This window comes from Salmo trutta, chromosome 5, assembly GCF_901001165.1.
Source record: "Salmo trutta chromosome 5, fSalTru1.1, whole genome shotgun sequence".
NCBI lineage: Eukaryota > Metazoa > Chordata > Actinopteri > Salmoniformes > Salmonidae > Salmo > Salmo trutta.
Genome location: NC_042961.1, coordinates 2,909,369 through 2,928,439, shown reverse-complemented (window position 1 = coordinate 2,928,439; position 19,071 = coordinate 2,909,369). Strand labels below are relative to the sequence as shown.

The window sequence follows — 19,071 nt, the reverse complement described above, 5'->3', positions numbered from 1 at the left end:
GGTGTACGGGGAGTACGTGGTGTACGGGGAGTACAGTGAGTACAGGGAGTACAGTGAGTACGGGGAGTACGTGGTGTATGGAAAGGACAGTGAGTACACATTGGTGCGGCTGGCTTCCGGGTTGGATGTGCATTGTGTCAAGAAGCAGTGCGGCTTGGTTGGGTTGTGTTTCGGAGGACGCATGGCTCTCGACCTTCGCCTCTCCCGAGTCCGTATGGGAGTTGCAGCGATGAGACAGGACTGTAACTACTACCAATTGGATACCACGAAATTGGGGAGAAAAAAAGGGGTAAAATATATATTTTTTTTAATTAAAAAAAAGTTATTTTAAATGGGCCTTCGCTCAGAAGAAATAGCCCTCTTGTTATTTTTTAATTCAAATTCAAATGAAGATTATTGATGAAATGAATTACTCGACTCGTGTAGCACCAGGCGCTGTTCACCTCCTATTGATTGCCTGCGGTTGCAGCAAAACATTTCAGCATCTAAAAAAAAATGGTCCACTGCCTGCTTTATTAGTTGACTGTCTCCTGCATCCTCTCTTCTCATTGATTAAGTTAAAATGTAACTTTTGCATTATTTAGGTAGGGACACTTCCTTCTTCAGACATTGCATTTGGGAATTTTTGCATATCAGGTCCAAGATAAAACATAATTTTTTTTTGAATGAACAAAAATATTCATAATTAATTTGAAGGGCTTTGAGGGGCCCAATAATATTGCTGGCGGGCCAGATTTGGCCCACGGGCCGCCATTTGGGGAACCCTGACATAGAGCCATGACATCAAGTAGCTCATGCAAGCAGTAGAATCAGATTTTAAAAACAGATAAACATACACTTTTGGAACAGTGTGGGGAGTGTGAAGAGACACACACACACACACAGGCGCATACACACACACACACACACACACACACACGATCACATATGCACAATACACACACGTACACATGTTTTTTGCCTTGTAGATATGTGGTAGTAGAGTAGTGGCCTGAGGGCATACACTTAATGTGTTGTGAAAAGTGTTATGAAATGCAATATAATGTTTTCCTAATTGTATATAACTGCTTTAATTTAGCTAGACTCCAGGAAGAGTAGCTGCTGCCTTGGCAGTGACTAATGGGGATCCATAATAAATACAAATACAATACAAATATGAATAGAAAGTATTAAAAAAAATTGCCCTATCCCCAAAAATAGTTTACATTAATATAATTATTTTAAGAAACGCACAATGCCCTGTATGTATAATTTGACTCATAATATACACTGTTTGTACAAAACATTAGGAACACCTTTCTAATATCGAGTTGCAACCCCTTTTCCCCTCAGTACAGCCTCCAATGCTTCCCACAGTTGTGTCAAGTTGGCTGGATGTCCTTTGGGTGGTGGACCATTCTTTATACACAGGGCAAACTGTTGAGCGTGAAAACCCAGCAGCGTTGCAGTTCTTGACACACTCAAACCGGTGTGCCTAACACCTACTACCATACTCCACTCAAAGGCACTTGCATATTTTATCTTGCCCATTCACCCTCTGAATGGTATACATACACAATCCATGTTTCAATTATCTCAAAGCTTAAAAATCCTTCTGTAATCTGTCTGCTCCTCTTCATCTACACTGATTGAAGTGGATTTAACAGGTGACATCAATAAGGGGTCATATCTTTCACCTGAATTCACCTGGTCAGTCTATGTCATGGAAAGAGCAGGTGTTCCTAATGTTTTATACACTCAGTGTATACAGAAGTAACAGATGCTAACAAAGTTATACCTTGAAAAGCAGGCCCTGAACATTTTAAAAGAGGTGGGTGGTGTTTGGAATATACAGTAGTGGAAATTCCAAGTCAACCATGACTATTCCACAGATTAAAGCTACAATCTGCGATAAACGCAACATGCAACAATTTCAAAGATTTCACTGAGTTACAGTTCATTTAAGGATATCAGTAAATTGCAATAAATTCATTAGGCCATAATTTATGGATTTCCCATGACTGGGAATACAGGTATGCATCTGTTGGACACATATACCTTAAAAAAAGTAGGGGTGTGGATCAGAAAAGAAGTCAGTATCTGGTCTGCCCATCATTTGCCTCATACAGCGTGACACATCTCCTTCACATAGAGTTGATCAGGCTGTTGATTGTGGCCTGTGGAATCTTGTCCCAATCCTCTTCAATGGCTGTGCAAAGTTGCTGGATATTGGTGGGAACTGGAACACTCTGTCGTACACCTCGATCCAGAGCATTGAAAACATGCTCAACAGGTGACATGTCTGGTGAGTATGCAGGCCATGGAAGAAGTGGGACATTTTCAGCCTCCAGGAATTGTGTACAGATCCTTGCGACATGGGGCTGTGTATTATCATGCTGAAACATGAGGCGATGGATGAATGGCACGACAATGGACCTCAGGATCTCGCCACAGTATCTCTGTGCATTCAAATTGAAATCGATAAAGTGCAATTGTGTTAGTTGTTCGTAGCTTATGCCTGCCCCTTACCATTACCCCACCGCCACCATGGGGCACTCTGTTCACAACATTGACATCAGTCTGCCATCTGCCCGGTACAGTTGAAACCGGTATTCATCCATGAAGAGCACACTTTTCCAGCGTGCCAGTGGCCATCGAAGGTGAGCATTTGTCCACTGAGGTCAGTTATGATGCCGAAGTTCTGTCAGGTCAAGACCTTGGTGAGGACGACGAGCACGTAGATGAGCTTCCTTGAGATGGTTTCTGACCATTTGTGCAGAAATTTTTTGGTTGTGCAAACCCACAGTTTCATCAGCTGTCCGGGTGGCTGGTCTCAGACGATGTGGAGGTCCTGGGCTGGCGTGGTTACTCAGGGTCTGCGGTTATGAGACCGGGTTGGATGTACTGCCAAATTCTCTAAAACGACGTTGGAGGCGGCTTATGGTAGAGAAATGAATATTTAATTATCTGGCAACAGCTCTGGTGGACATTCCTGCAGTCAGTATGCCAATTGCGCGCTCCCTCAAAACTTGAGACATCTGTGGCATTGTGTTGTGTGCCAAAACTGCAAATTTTTGTTTATTGTTCCCAGAAAAAGGTGCACCTGTGCAATGATCATGCTGTTTAATCAGCTTCTTGATATGCCACACCTGTCAGGTGGATTCATTGTCTTGGCAAAGGAGAAATGCTCAGTAAAATGTTTTGAGAAATTAACGTTTTGTGCATATGGAAAATGTCTGGGATCTTTTATTTCAACTCATGAAACGTGGGACCAACACTTTATGTTGCGTTTATATTTTGTTCTGTATGCATTTCCCCAGCCCCATCCCTCAGCTGTTTACCAAAACCCAAAACAAGTGGTGGGGCTAATTATTTTCCTTAAGAACAAATGCTAGATTGTAGCTTCAAACAAATTTCCCAGGAGAGGTCTTTTTGGCTGAGTGGGACATTGTAGTATAACATTCTTAAGTATTCATATGAATATAATTGAACGCTGCATTTGGTAACAACGGTATCATGATATTACTCAACGTGTGGGAGGTTTAACTTGGGTACCATATTGGGAGAAAAAAAACTATTGACGTTAAGCTCATTCAGTGAAACATTTGCTGGCAGCGGTGGGATAATATTATGTGTAGCTGTGGCAGGTTTTTAGGTAGAAAACACTACAACTATGTTTTCTTTACATAGTTGGCCTGTTGAACCAGGAAGAGGAGTGGTCGAGGGCAACAGGTGTACTTACTGTATTGGGTAATGCAATCTGTGCCTGGAGGTCCTGAGCAGATTTTTTTACATTTTAGTAATTTAGCAGACGCTCTTATCCAGAGCGACTTACAGTAGTGAATGCATACATTTCATTCCATGCCTTTTTTTTGTACTGGCCCCCTGTGGGAATCGAACCCACAACCCTGGCGTTGCACACAACATGATGGCTTTCTCTTCTACCTGATAATAATTGCACCCACCTGATGTCCCAGGTCTAAATCAAATCAAATGTATTTATAAAGACCTTTTTACATCAGCAGATGTCACAACGTGCTATACAGAAACCCAGCCTAAAATCCCAAACAGCAAGCAATGCAGATGTAGAAGCACGGTGGCTAGGAAAAACTCCTTAGAAAGGTAGGAACCTAGAAAGAAACCTAGAGAGGAACCAGGCTCTGAGGGGTGCCCAGTCCTCTTCTGGCTGTGACGGGTGGAGATTATAAGAGTACATGGCCATTAATTCCAGATCGTTCTTCAAGATGTTCAAATGTTCATAGATGACCAGCAGGGTGAAATAATAATCACAGTGGTTGTAGAGGGTGTAACAGGTCAGCACCTCAGGAGTAAAGTAAATGTCAGTTGGCTTTTCATAGCCGATCATTCAGAGGTTGAAACAGCAGGTGTAGGAGAAAAGGGAGGGAAAGAGAGAGGTGAAAACAGCAGGTCCGGGACAAGGTAGCACATCCGGTGAACAGGTCAGGGTCCCATAGCTGCAGGCAGAGCAGTTGAAACTGGATCAGCAGTACGACCTGGTGGACTGGGGACAGCCAGGAGTCTTCAGACCAGGTAGTTCTGAGGCATGGTCCCAGGGCTCAGGTCCTCCGAGATGGAGGGAGAGAGAGACAGATGAGGGAGAGAGAGATGGGGGGGAGAAATGGGAGAATTGGTGGGAGCATACTTAAGTTCACACAGGACACCAGATAAGACAGGAGAATTACACCAGATAAGACAGGAGAATTACACCAGAGTGGACAGATGGACCCTAGACCCCCGGCACATAGACTATTGCACCCAATTTGCCAAAGCACAGCCCCAACACCACTAGAGGGATATCAACAGACCACCAGCTTACTACCCTGAGACAAGGCTGAGTATCGCCCACGAAGTTCTCCTCCACCGCATGAGCCAGAGAGGGCTGCAAAACCGGACAGAAAGATCACATCAGTGACTCAACCCACTAAAGATCACGTCAACCCGTGACGCTCCCCTCCTAGTGATGTAATAGGGTCAGAGGCAGAGAATCCCAGTGGAGAGAGGGGAGCCGGCCAGGCAGAGGCAGCATGGGCGGTTCGTCGCTCCAGTGCCTTGCCGTTCACCTTCCCACTTCTGGGCCAGACTACACTCAATCAGTGTAGTCTTCAGTAAAGACTTTTAAAGGCAGACCATTCCATTAAAATGGAGCTCTATAGTAGAAAGCCCTGCCACCAGCTATTTGCTTTGAAATTCTAAAGAGAATAAGGAAGCCTGCGTCTTGTGACCATAGCGTGTGTGTACGGCAGGACCAAATCGGAGAGATAGATAGGAGCAAGCCCATGTAATGCTTTGTGGGTTAGCAGTAAAACCTTGAAATCAGCTCCGGCCTTAACAGTAAGCCAGTGAGGCTAGCACTGGAGTAATATGATCACATATGTATCAGTCCCTAATAAGAGGGGAAGAATGAAAATCAGCAGTGGAACTCGAACTGGATCCCTATTATTTTGTGACATCATCACTGTACCATTTCACTTTCTGTATTCCAGACTTACGAGTGCCTCTGTGTCCCTGGATGGGAGGGCGAGTTCTGCCAACAGGAAATAGACGAGTGTTCATCACAGCCGTGCAAAAACAATGCCACCTGTACTGACCTCCTCAACAGCTACCAGTAGGTACCACAGTAAGGTTGTGTCTGATTCAGACCATAGGGCAAAGCTACAGGTAGGTACCACTGTAGGGTTGTGCCTGATTCAGACCATAGGACAAAGCTACAGGTTGGTACCACGGTAAGGTTGTGTCTGGTTCAGACCATAGGACAAAGCTACAGGTAGGTACCACGGTAAGGTTGTGTCTGGTTCAGAACATAGGACAAAGCTACAGGTAGGTACCACGGTAAGGTTGTGTCTGGTTCAGAACATAAGACAAAGGTACAGGTAAGTACCACGGTAAGGTTGTGTCTGGTTCCGGCCTGGTTACAGATCCCCAAAATGAAAATAACAATTTGAAAATATCATTTCAGAGCTAGTACAGTGTGGGTCCACATTATAGTGTTAATCAGACAGTACAGTGTGGGTCCACATTAGAGTGTAATCAGACAGTACAGTGTGGGTCCACCCTATAGTGTTAATCAGACAGTACAGTGTGGGTCCACATTATAGTGTAATCAGACAGTACAGTGTGGGTCCACATTATAGTGTAATCAGACAGTACAGTGTGGGTCCACCCTATAGTGTTAATCAGACAGTACAGTGTGGGTCCACATTATAGTGTTAATCAGACAGTACAGTGTGGGTCCACATTATAGTGTAATCAGACAGTACAGTGTGGGTCCACCCTATAGTGTTAATCAGACAGTACAGTGTGGGTCCACATTATAGTGTTAATCAGACAGTACAGTGTGGGTCCACCCTATAGTGTTAAACAGACAGTACAGTGTGGGTCCACATTATAGTGTTAATCAGACAGTACAGTGTGGATCCACCCTATAGTGTTAAACAGACAGTACAGTGTGGGTCCACATTATAGTGTTAAACAGACAGTACAGTGTGGATTCACCCTATAGTGTTAAACAGACAGTACAGTGTGGGTCCACATTATAGTGTTAAACAGACAGTACAGTGTGGATCCACCCTATAGTGTTAAACAGACAGTACAGTGTGGGTCCACCCTATAGTGTTAATCAGACAGTACAGTGTGGATCCACCCTATAGTGTTAAACAGACAGTACAGTGTGGGTCCACCCTATAGTGTTAATCAGACAGTACAGTGTGGATCCACCCTATAGTGTTAAACAGACAGTACAGTGTGGGTCCACCCTATAGTGTTAAACAGACAGTACAGTGTGGGTCCACCCTATAGTGTTAAACAGACAGTACAGTGTGGGTCCACCCTATAGTGTTAAACAGACAGTACAGTGTGGATCCACCCTATAGTGTTAAACAGACAGTACAGTGTGGGTCCACCCTATAGTGTTAAACAGACAGTACAGTGTGGGTCCACATTATAGTGTTAATCAGACATAGTCAGTGTCATTGCATCAGTCTACTCAGTCACATAATAAGTGCAAGGACGCCTTGCTCAGATAGCCTGGGGTGGTCTAGCTGGTATGTCCCCTGCCTCCAGCTCTTGAATCCAGCCCACTATCCTTTCCTATCTTTCCTCTCACTCGCTCTATCTAAGAAAATATGAAAAATATCAGAGTTTAGGAGGAAAATGCTTAGATAGTGATTATATTTTCTACCTAGCTAACAGCATCAGCAATAATGAACTGCAGATGGCAGGTCAAACTAATGAATCAATCAATGGCTCGCAGCATGAAGGGTTTCTGGGGATCTGTGAGTCATCGGGAGGGAAAACGGCTGTATTTACTCTACCTAATGTGTCTTCACACTGGGGGAGAGAGAGAGCGATGGAGGAGGAGGGGGAGGATGGAGAGACTGAGCGAGATAGGGGGAGGAGAGAGAGAGAGAGGAGGGGGAGGAGAGAGAGACAGAGAGGATGAGAGAGAGATAGAGGAGGGGGAAGATGGAGAAAGAGATGGGGGAGGATGGAGAGAGAGAGAGAGTGAGGATGGAGGGAGAGGGAGAGAGAATGTGAGGATGGAGGAGAGAGGGAGAGAGGAGGATGTGGGGGAGGAGAGAGAGAATGTGAGGATGGAGGGAGAGGGAGAGGAGGGGGAGGAGAGAGAGAGAACTTAACACAGGACACCACGTGAGAGAGAGGATGGAGGGAAATAACATGTTGTTAGTTAAATCATTAACACACATCATTTATTTTGTAGAAACCATCCCCAACCCTTTGTATTATATGTGAATATCAATACCAACCAGAGCTCCCCTTTCCTATCTGTTCCTCCTTACCACTATGTTGCTAGTTACATCATAAACACATAGGCATATCATTTATTTTTAAAGAAACTATCTCCAACCTTTGTATCGAGAACATCAATACCAACCCTAACTCCTCCTGTCTCCCCAGGTGTCTGTGCCCGCAGGGCTGGGCAGGTGTGGACTGCTCTGAGGATGTGGATGAGTGTGACTCTGGGCCCTGTCTTAACGGAGCTCAGTGTCAGGAGTCACCCCTACCTGGGGAGTTCAGCTGCACCTGCCCCCCCTTCTTCAGTGGGCCCTTATGCAACATGCCCTTTGACCCCTGTGACTCTGCCCACGATCCCTGCCTGCACAATGCCACCTGCCTGACTCGTTCTGATGGAACAGCAGCCTGCAGATGCCGACCCGGTGAGCTACTATTAGTTCCTGTGGTGTAGTCCAGTGAGCTACTATTAGTTCCTGTGGTGTAGTCCAGTGAACTACTATTGGTTCCTGTGGTGTAGTCCAGTGAACTAATATTAGTTCCTGGGGTGTAGTCCAGTGAACTACTATTAGTTCCTGTGGTGTAGTCCAGTGAACTACTATTAGTTCCTGTGGTGTAGTGTAGTGAGCTATTAGTTCCTGGGGTGTAGTCCAGTGAACTACTATTAGTTCCTGTGGTGTAGTGTAGTGAGCTATTAGTTCCTGGGGTGTAGTCCAGTGAACTACTATTAGTTCCTGTGGTGTAGTCCAGTGAACTACTATTAGTTTCTGTGGTGTAGTGTAGTGAGCTATTAGTTCCTGGGGTGTAGTCCAGTGAACTACTATTAGTTCCTGTGGTGTAGTCCAGTGAGCTGCTAGTTCCTGTGGTGTAGTGTAGTGAGCTATTAGTTCCTGTGGTGTAGTCCAGTGAGCTGCTAGTTCCTGCGGTGTAGTCCAGTGAGCTGCTAGTTCCTGTGGTGTAGTCCAGTGAGCTACTATTAGTTCCTGTGGTGTAGTCCTTTGAGCTACTATTAGTTCATGTGGTGTAGACCACTGAGCTACTATTAGTTAATGTGGTGTAGACCACTGAGCTACTATTAGTTAATGTGGTGTAGACCACTGAGCTACTATTAGTTAATGTGGTGTAGACCACTGAGCTACTATTAGTTAATGTGGTGTAGACCACTGAGCTACTATTAGTTCATGTGGTGTAGACCAGTGAGCTACTATTAGTTCATGTGGTGTAGACCACTGAGCTACTATTAGTTCATGTGGTGTAGACCACTGAGCTACTATTAGTTCATGTGGTGTAGACCACTGAGCTACTATTAGTTAATGTGGTGTAGACCAGTGAGCTACTATTAGTTAATGTGGTGTAGACCACTGAGCTACTATTAGTTAATGTGGTGTAGACCAGTGAGCTACTATTAGTTAATGTGGTGTAGACCAGTGAGCTACTATTAGTTAATGTGGTGTAGACCACTGAGCTACTATTAGTTAATGTGGTGTAGACCAGTGAGCTATTCATTTCTGTAGTGTAGACCAGTGAGCTACTATTAGTTCATGTGGTGTAGACCAGTGAGCTACTATTAGTTAATGTGGTGTAGACCAGTGAGCTATTCATTTCTGTAGTGTAGACCAGTGAGCTACTATTAGTTAATGTGGTGTAGACCAGTGAGCTACTATTAGTTAATGTGGTGTAGACCACTGAGCTACTATTAGTTAATGTGGTGTAGACCAGTGAGCTATTCATTTCTGTAGTGTAGACCAGTGAGCTACTATTAGTTAATGTGGTGTAGACCACTGAGCTATTCATTTCTGTAGTGTAGACCAGTGAGCTACTATTAGTTAATGTGGTGTAGACCACTGAGCTACTATTAGTTAATGTGGTGTAGACCAGTGAGCTACTATTAGTTAATGTGGTGTAGACCACTGAGCTACTATTAGTTCATGTGGTGTAGACCAGTGAGCTACTATTAGTTAATGTGGTGTAGACCAGTGAGCTATTCATTTCTGTAGTGTAGACCAGTGAGCTATTCATTTCTGTAGTGTAGACCACTGAGCTATTCATTTCTGTAGTGTAGACCAGTGAGCTACTATTAGTTAATGTGGTGTAGACCAGTGAGCTATTCATTTCTGTAGTGTAGACCAGTGAGCTACTATTAGTTAATGTGGTGTAGACCAGTGAGCTACTATTAGTTAATGTGGTGTAGACCACTGAGCTATTCATTTCTGTAGTGTAGACCAGTGAGCTACTATTAGTTAATGTGGTGTAGACCAGTGAGCTACTATTAGTTAATGTAGTGTAGACCACTGAGCTACTATTAGTTAATGTGGTGTAGACCAGTGAGCTATTCATTTCTGTAGTGTAGACCAGTGAGCTACTATTAGTTAATGTGGTGTAGACCAGTGAGCTACTATTAGTTAATGTGGTGTAGACCAGTGAGCTACTATTAGTTAATGTGGTGTAGACCAGTGAGCTACTATTAGTTAATGTGGTGTAGACCAGTGAGCTACTATTAGTTAATGTGGTGTAGACCAGTGAGCTATTCATTTCTGTAGTGTAGACCAGTGAGCTACTATTAGTTAATGTGGTGTAGACCACTGAGCTACTATTAGTTAATGTGGTGTAGACCAGTGAGCTATTCATTTCTGTAGTGTAGACCAGTGAGCTACTATTAGTTAATGTGGTGTAGACCACTGAGCTATTCATTTCTGTAGTGTAGACCAGTGAGCTATTCATTTCTGTAGTGTAGACCAGTGAGCTAATAAAGTAGATAACAATACCAGTAGTATATTTGGTGTTGCCCAGTGAGCTAAAACAATGTTGGATAATGACTTTCAGGTAGTGTAGAGCTGCCAAAATGCCCAATTAAAGGTTTTTGAAATGAGAAAAAAATATAAAAGGGTGAGCTGCACAACACTATATTAGACACAGAGTGCCTTCATGTAGCCTGCTTTCAGGTGGTGTAATGGTTCATAATGCCCAATTAAATGTTTAGAAGTACCCAGAAAATATCTGATGGAGCAATCTCCTACACGTGCTGACTCCCTAAGCTATTATAACACTACGGATGGTCAGTACCTTGGTGTGTCCTGCTTTCAGGTTGTGTGGTGATGCCATAATGCCCAATTATATTTTATGAAATAAAACGGTGACTTTTCACAAACACAGCACACATACACTGAGTGTACAAAACATTAGGAACGACTGCTCTTTCCATGACATACAGTAGACTGACCAGGTGAAAGCTATGATCCCTTATTGATGTCAAATCCACTTCAATCCGTGTAGATGAAGAGCAGGAGACAGGTTAAAGAATGATTTTGAAGCCTTGAGAGAATTGGGACATCAAATCAAAATCAAATCAAATGTATTTATATAGCCCTTCTTACATCAGCTGATATCTCAAAGTGCTGTACAGAAACCCAGCCTAAAACCCCAAACAGCAAGCAATGCTGGTGTAGAAGCACGGTGGCTAGGAAAAACTCCCTAGAAAGGCCAAAACCTAGGAAGAAACCTAGAGAGGAACCAGGCTATGAGGGGTGGCCAGTCCTCTTCTGGCTGTGCCGGGTGGAGATTATAACAGCACATGGCCGAGATGTTCAAATGTTCATAAATGACCAGCATGGTCAAATAATAATAATCATAGTAGTTGTCGAGGGTGCAACAAGTCAGTAACACAAGAGTAAGTGTCAGTTGGCTTTTTCATAGCCGATCTTTGAGAGTATCTCTACCGCTCCAGCTGTTTCTAGAGAGTTGAAAACAGCAGGTCTGGGACAGGTAGCACGTCCGGTGAACAGGTCAGGCTTCCATTGCTGCAGGCAGAACAGTTGGAACTGGAGCAGCAGCACGGCCAGGTGAACTGGGGACAGCAAGGAGTCATCAAGCCAGGTAGTCCTGAGGCATGGTCCTAGGGCTCAGGTCCTCCGAGAGAGAGAGAGAGAAAGAAAGAAAGAGAGAATTAGAGAGAGCATATTTCAATTCACACAGGACACCGGAAAAGACAAGAGAAATACTCCAGATGTGACAGACTGACCCTAGCCCCCCAACACATCAACTACTGCAGTGATTAGTTCATTGACTATAACTGCCTTTGAAGGGAGGGATCTAACATTAAGTAGTCCTATTTTGAGATGTGAGGTATCACAATCTCTTTCAATAATGGCAGGGATGGAGGAGGTCTTTTTACTAGTGAGATTGCTAAAGCGAACACCGCCATCTTTAATTTTGCCCAACCTTGGTCGAGGCACAGACACGGTCTCAATGGGGATAGCTGAGCTGACTACACTGACTGTGCTAGTGGCAGACTCCACTAAGCTGGCAGGCTGGCTAACAGCCTGCTGCCTGGCCTGCACCCTATTTCATTGTGGAGCTGGAGGAGTTAGAGCCCTGTCTATGTTCGTAGATAAGATGAGAGCACCCCTCCAGCTAGGATGGAGTCCGTCACTCCTCAACAGGCCAGGCTTGGTCCTGTTTGTGGGTGAGTCCCAGAAAGAGGGCCAATTATCTACAAATTCTATCTTTTGGGAGGGGCAGAAAACAGTTTTCAACCAGCGATTGAGTTGTGAGACTCTGCTGTAGAGCTCATCACTCCCCCTAACTGGGAGGGGGCCAGAGACAATTAATCGATGCCGACACATCTTTCTAGCTGATTTACACGCTGAAGCTATGTTGCGCTTGGTGACCTCTGACTGTTTCATCCTAATCCTACACATGGATTGTGTAAGTGTGCTATTCAGAGGGTGAATGGGCAAGACAAAACATTTAAGTGCCTTTGAACGGGGTATGGTAGTAGGTGCCAGGCGCACCGGTTTGAGTGTGTCAAGAACTGCAACGCTGCTGGGTTTTTACGCTCAGCAGTTTCCCGTGTGTATCAAGAATGGTCCACCACCCAAAGGACATCCAGCCAATTTGAAACAACTGTGGGAAGCATTGGAGTCAACATGGACCAGCATCCCTGTCGAACACTTTCTAAAATGAATTGAGGCTATTCTGAGGGTAAAGGGGGTGAAACTCAAATAGGAAGGTGTTCTTAATGTTTTGTACACTCAGTACATACACTGAGAACCATGGTATAGGTCTCTCAGGACTTGTGATGGATCTTGAATGTACAATTCATTATTTAGAAATGTACGAACAAAATCTGTTTTTGTTTCAGTCTAGTGAACATCTTCACATTCCATCCATTTATGGGACCTGTCGTATAATAGGTGATACAAGATGGACCGGTTTTGTGTTTCTCTGTATTCTACTAGCTTCTGAATAATCACATGCACTGTTATAAAAGGTATAAGAATGTAACCTAGGTAGGCTACAGTAGTTGCATTGCATGAGAACAGTATTTGGCCTGCAGGGTTGTTTGTGTGTGTGTGTGTGTGTGTGTGTGTGTGTGTGTGCCTGTAGGTTTGCTTAGCCCACATGGAGGATTGCAACAACTCTGTGGTGGTGTTTGTTCCTTATTGTCCTTAGCTTGTGGTTAGAATGATCAATGGCTCTTAGAACTAAAGAACTGAAAGGAATGACCTGTAGAGTTCTGGGTTCTAACTAGACTAGTAGACTTTCCCTCCTGTGGGTGGGTGGGTGGGTGGGTGGGTGGGTGTGGGTGGGTGTGGGATGGGTGTGGGATGGGTGGGTGTGGGTGGGTGGGTGGGTGTGGGATGGGTGGGTGTGGGTGGGTGGGGTGGGTGGGTGGGTGGGTGGAACTGCAACACCCTACCAGAGGCTGTTTTTCATTCACTGTTGCATGTATGATGAGGAACAACAGATCTTATCAAATCACTGGGCAATTGCAATTCACCCCTGCAGATTTGATTTGCAGTTGTTCCAGGCTGTGCTGCAACAAACTGCTTATAAGGCAAGTTTGATACGTGTTAGATAAATGGAATCAAATAAAACAATTTATTTGTTACACACTTCCTAAAACAACAGATGTAGACTAACAGTGAAATACCTACTTACGGGTCCTTCCCAACAATACAGAGAGAAAGACAGTAGAGAAATAATAGAAAAGTAAAACACTTAATAATAAAAGTAATAATAGATACAGAATGAGTCATGATAACTAGTCTATTCTGTCTGCAAGGAGTACCAGTACTGAGTAATGATAACTTGTCTATTCTGTCTGCAAGGAGTACCAGTACTGAGTAATGATAACTTGTATATTCTGTCTGCAAGGAGTACCAGTACTGAGTAATGATAACTTGTCTATTCTGTCTGCAAGGAGTACCAGTACTGAGTAATGATACCTTGTCTATTCTGTCTGCAAGGAGTACCAGTACTGAGTAATGATACCTTGTCTATTCTGTCTGCAAGGAGTACCAGTACTGAGTAATGATAACTTGTCTATTCTGTCTGCAAGGAGTACCAGTACTGAGTAATGATAACTTGTCTATTCTGTCTGCAAGGAGTACCAGTACTGAGTAATGATAACTTGTCTATTCTGTCTGCAAGGAGTACCAGTACTGAGTAATGATACCTTGTCTATTCTGTCTGCAAGGAGTACCAGTACTGAGTAATGATAACTTGTCTATTCTGTCTGCAAGGAGTACCAGTACTGAGTAATGATACCTTGTCTATTCTGTCTGCAAGGAGTACCAGTACTGAGTAATGATAACTTGTCTATTCTGTCTGCAAGAGGTACCAGTACTGAGTAATGATAACTTGTCTATTCTGTCTGCAAGGGGTACCAGTACTGAGTAATGATAACTTGTCTATTCTGTCTGCAAGAGGTACCAGTACTGAGTAATGATAACTTGGTTATATACAAGGATTACCAGTACTGAGTAACGATAACTTGGCTATAAACATGGGGTACCAGTACTGAGTAATGATAACTTGGCTATATACAAGGAGTACCAGTCTGAGTGGATGATAACTTGGCTATATACAAGTGGTACCAGTACTGAGTGGATGATAACTTGCCTATATACAAGTGGTACCAGTACTGAGTAATGATAACTTGGCTATATACAAGTGGTACCAGTACTGAGTGGATGATAACTTGGCTATATACAAGGGGTACCAGTACTGAGTAATGATAACTTGGATATATACAAGTGGTACCAGTACTGAGTGGATGATACCTTGGCTATACACAAGGGGTACCAGTACTGAGTAATGATCATTTGGCTATATACAAGGGGTACCAGTATTGAGTGGATGATAACTTGGCTATATACAAGGGGTACCAGTACTGAGTGGATGATAACTTGGCTATATACAAGGGGTACCAGTACTGAGTGGATGTGCAGGGGTACGAGGTCATTGATGTAGATGTGTACATATAACTAGGAATAAAGTGACAGATGGTCAACAGTAGCAGCAGTGTGTGTGATGAGTCCAAAAAAGTTTGTGCAAAAAGGGTTCATGCGGAGAGTCAATGTAGCAATCTGATTAACTATTTAACTAACTATTTAGCTGTCTTATGGCTTGGAGGTAGAAACTGTTCAGGGTCCTGTTGGTTCCAGACTTGGTGCATTGGTAGCGCTTGCTGTGAGGTAGCAGAGAGAACAATCTATGACTTGGGTGGCTGTAGTCTTTGACAATTTTTATGGCCTTCCTCTGACACTGCCTGGTATAGAGGTCCTGGATAGCAGGGAGCTCGGCCCCAGTGATGTGCTGGGCCATACGTACTACCCTCTTTAGTGCCTTGCAGTCGGATGCTAAGCAGTTGCCATACCAAGCAGTGATGCAGCCAGTCAGGATGCTCTAAATCACCAAACATTTCTGTAAAAAAAACAGTAGTAAAGCCTTGCATTCCTATTTTTCTTATTTGTTTTGTGCTGTTGGCAGAAGGTCAATCAGTGAAATGTATTTTTAAAGCCCTTTTTACATCAGCCGATGTCACAAAGTGCTATACAGAAACCCAGCCTAAATCCCCAAACAGCAAGCAATGCAGATGTAGAAGCACGGTGGCTAGGAAAAACTCCTTAGAAAGGCAGGAACCTAGGAAGAAACCTAGAGAGGAACCAGGCTCTGAGAAGTTGCCAGTCCTCTTCTGGCTGTGCCGGGTTGAGATAATAACAGTACATGGCCAAGATGTTCAAATGTTCATAGATGACCAGCAGGGTCAAATAATAATAATAATAATCACAGTGGTTGTAGAGGGTCAGCACCTCAGGAGTAAATGTCAGTTGGCTTTTCATAGCCAAACATTCAGAGTTAAAGACAGCAGGTGCGATAGGGAGAGAGAGTCAAAAACAACAGGTCCGGGACAAGGTGGCACATCCGGTGAACAGGTCAGGGTTCCATAGCCGCAGGCAGAACAGTTGAAACTGGAGCAGCAGCACAACCAGGTGGATTGGGGACAGCGAGGCATAGTCCCAGGGCTCAGGTCCTCCGGGAGGGGAGAGAGAGAGAGAATTAGAGGGAGCGTATTTAAATTCACACAGGACACCAGATAAGACAGGAGAAATACTCCAGATATACAGACTGACCCTAGCCCCCCCGACACACAAACTATTGCAGCATAAATACTGGAGGCTGAGACAGGAGGGGTCAAGAGACACTGTGGCCCCATCCGATGATACCCCCGGACAGGGCCAAGCAGGCAGGATATAACCCCACCCACTTTGCCAAAGCACAGCCCCCACACCACTTCAAACCACCAACTTACTACCCTGAGACAAGGCTGAGTATAGCCCACGAAGTATAGGTATATAAGTATAGGTGCACTTGATTCAGCAGCCCCGGGAAGGCATTTTGAACCATTTCATATATCTGAAGGTAGAACTCCGCTTATCTGGCCAGCCCAGAGATCAAATAAAGTGCACCTTTACTGTAGACCTACCGTTGGCCAACCAGATAGCTCAGATCACTGTGTCTGCACAGTGTCCTCGAGCCATAGACTGTAAAAGAAACCTTGAACACAAAGCAAAACTTTTAAAACCAAGACTAGAGAGAGACTCAACAAATACAGCAAAGAGACTCTGTTTTTAATTTTTATTTTATTTTACCTTTTTTAGCTTCTTATTTTTCAGAGTAAATAACCCACGTACACTAGAGAAGCTTTAACCAAGTTTAATTCTTCCCAAAGGTTCTGTACAGCTGTAATTCAGACACTCCAACATTTGTCCCACTCAGATATACATATCCCACTCAAAACACTCCCCCTTCTCTCCCATCCTTACATTTAACAGGAAAAGAGTAACAAGATACCAAACCCTTATTACTCCCTTCAGGTGACCTGTCCTCACCTCCTGACCTCAACCCCTCCTTCATCTAATCCACAGATGTCCATCTGTCTTTCCTGTATCAACACGGTGCTCTGCTCCCGTCCCCCAACACATTCCAACACATTCCCCAGCTATCTGTCTTTCTACAGACCCAGTCTCTTTCTCCTTTAATTCTATGCTTCTTTTCTATCATTTATTTAATATCTCAATGTTCAAAATGTCAAATCCAACACCTTTATTAAAATAGGCAAGTCAGTTAAGAACAAATTGTTATTTACATTAACTGCCTACCCCTGCCAAACCCTAACGACGCTGGGCCAATTGTACACCGCCCTATGGGACTTCCAATCACAGCCGGTTGTGATACAGCCTGGAGTCGAACCAGGGTCTGTAGTGACGCCTCTAGAACTGAGATGCAGTGCCTTAGACTGCTGCGCCACTCGGGAGCCCAAATTCATGTTTAAGTAAGTTAAGTAAGTATGAGAAAGTTCATGTTTAAGTAAGTATGAGTAAGTTAATGTTTAAGTAGGTTAGGTAAGTATGAGTAAGTTCATGTTTAAGTAAGTTAAGTAAATATGACTAAGTTCATGTTTAAGTAAGTATGATTGATGTTAGGCCTGGCGCACACAGACACGTACACAGACACACACACACTTTATCAGGTGTGTGTTTGTGTGTCATAGATTTGCTCTTTAACTTTTTTCTAGTTTCTCCATATCTCAAGGTAGGCTCTCAAAGCCTATCAATGGGTGATCTAAGGGCTTATGGTTGATTGAATATACAGCAAAAATAATTACAGTATAGGGGATGACACTGCATACATGTCTTCTTTTGGAGTTTGCTTTGAATTGACTGCAAGTCATTACAGATCTCTATAGCAGTGGAATCACAGTAATGAATTTGGCCCTTTTGATTGTGTAAATGACCCTTTTTAGTGGTCAGTCATTCCCACAAGATGGATTCTTCTTCTGAGTCGCTGGCTAGTAGTAATTACATTTGTGTGATTTTTGTTGTTGTTGTTGTTGACCTGTCCAGGGTCTGTTTTCACAAAGTGTTTCAGAGTATTAGTGCTGATCTAGGATCAGGTACCGCTGGTCTATGCAGTCATATTCATTATGATATAAAACATGTCAAACTGCACTTCTACTAATGCTTTGTGAATCTGTGTCCTGGTCTCACATGTTATTGGATACAGCCAGAGTCAGACAAAACGCTCTAGAGGAAGCAGAGGAAAGAGTGTACGAGTCTAGGTCCCCCCTATACACACACACACACACACACACACACACACACACACACACACACACTGCACATTAGTCATGATTAACATTAAATGTTTGTAAAGTCAACACCATTCCTTGCCATGTTCTAGGTTAATTACTTGTACGAACGTTATACATTTTTAATTGGTGGTTGTACATCGGCCGAGGTGCGTGGCACAAAGAGTGAACCTGAAGGGCCCACGTCAGAGGCACAGAGGTAGGATGATATGACCGGAGATGGCACCACGGACAGTATCACAGAGATGGGATGATATGTCCGGAGATGGCACCACGGACAATATCACAGAGATAGGATGATATGACTGGAGATGGCACCCCGTACAGTATCACAGAGATGGGATGATATGTCCGGAGATGGCACCACGGACAGTATCACAGAGATAGGATGATATGACCGGAGATGGCACCACGTACAATATCACAGAGATAGGATGATATGACCGGAGATGGCACCACGGACAGTATCACAGAGATGTGATGATATGACCGGAGATGGCACCACGTACAGTATCACAGAGATGGGATGATATGTCCGGAGATGGCACCACGGACAATATCACAGAGATGGGATGATATGACTGGAGATGGCACCACGTACAGTATCACAGAGATAGGATGATATGTCCGGAGATGGCACCACGGACAGTATCACCGAGATAGGATGATATGACCGGAGATGGCACCACGGACAGTATCACAGAGATGTGATGATATGACCGGAGATGGCACCACGTACAGTATCACCGAGATAGGATGATATGACCGGAGATGGCACCCCGTACAGTATCACAGAGATGGGATGATATGACCGGAGATGGCACCACGTACAATATCACAGAGATAGGATGATATGTCCGGAGATGGCACCACGGACAGTATCGCAG

General features: G+C 44.0%; 1 protein-coding gene across 1 annotated transcript in view; it reads left to right on the top strand.

Moving 5' to 3' along the window:
• LOC115193446 (protein eyes shut homolog) overlaps positions 1 to 19,071 on the top strand; it is a 226,058-nt gene that overhangs the window by 142,816 nt on the left and 64,171 nt on the right. The window contains exons 23-24 of the mRNA XM_029752135.1: positions 5,484 to 5,605; positions 7,915 to 8,174. Coding sequence (XP_029607995.1) covers positions 5,484 to 5,605; positions 7,915 to 8,174 — 382 coding nt within the window. The remainder of the gene's footprint in view (positions 1 to 5,483; positions 5,606 to 7,914; positions 8,175 to 19,071) is intronic.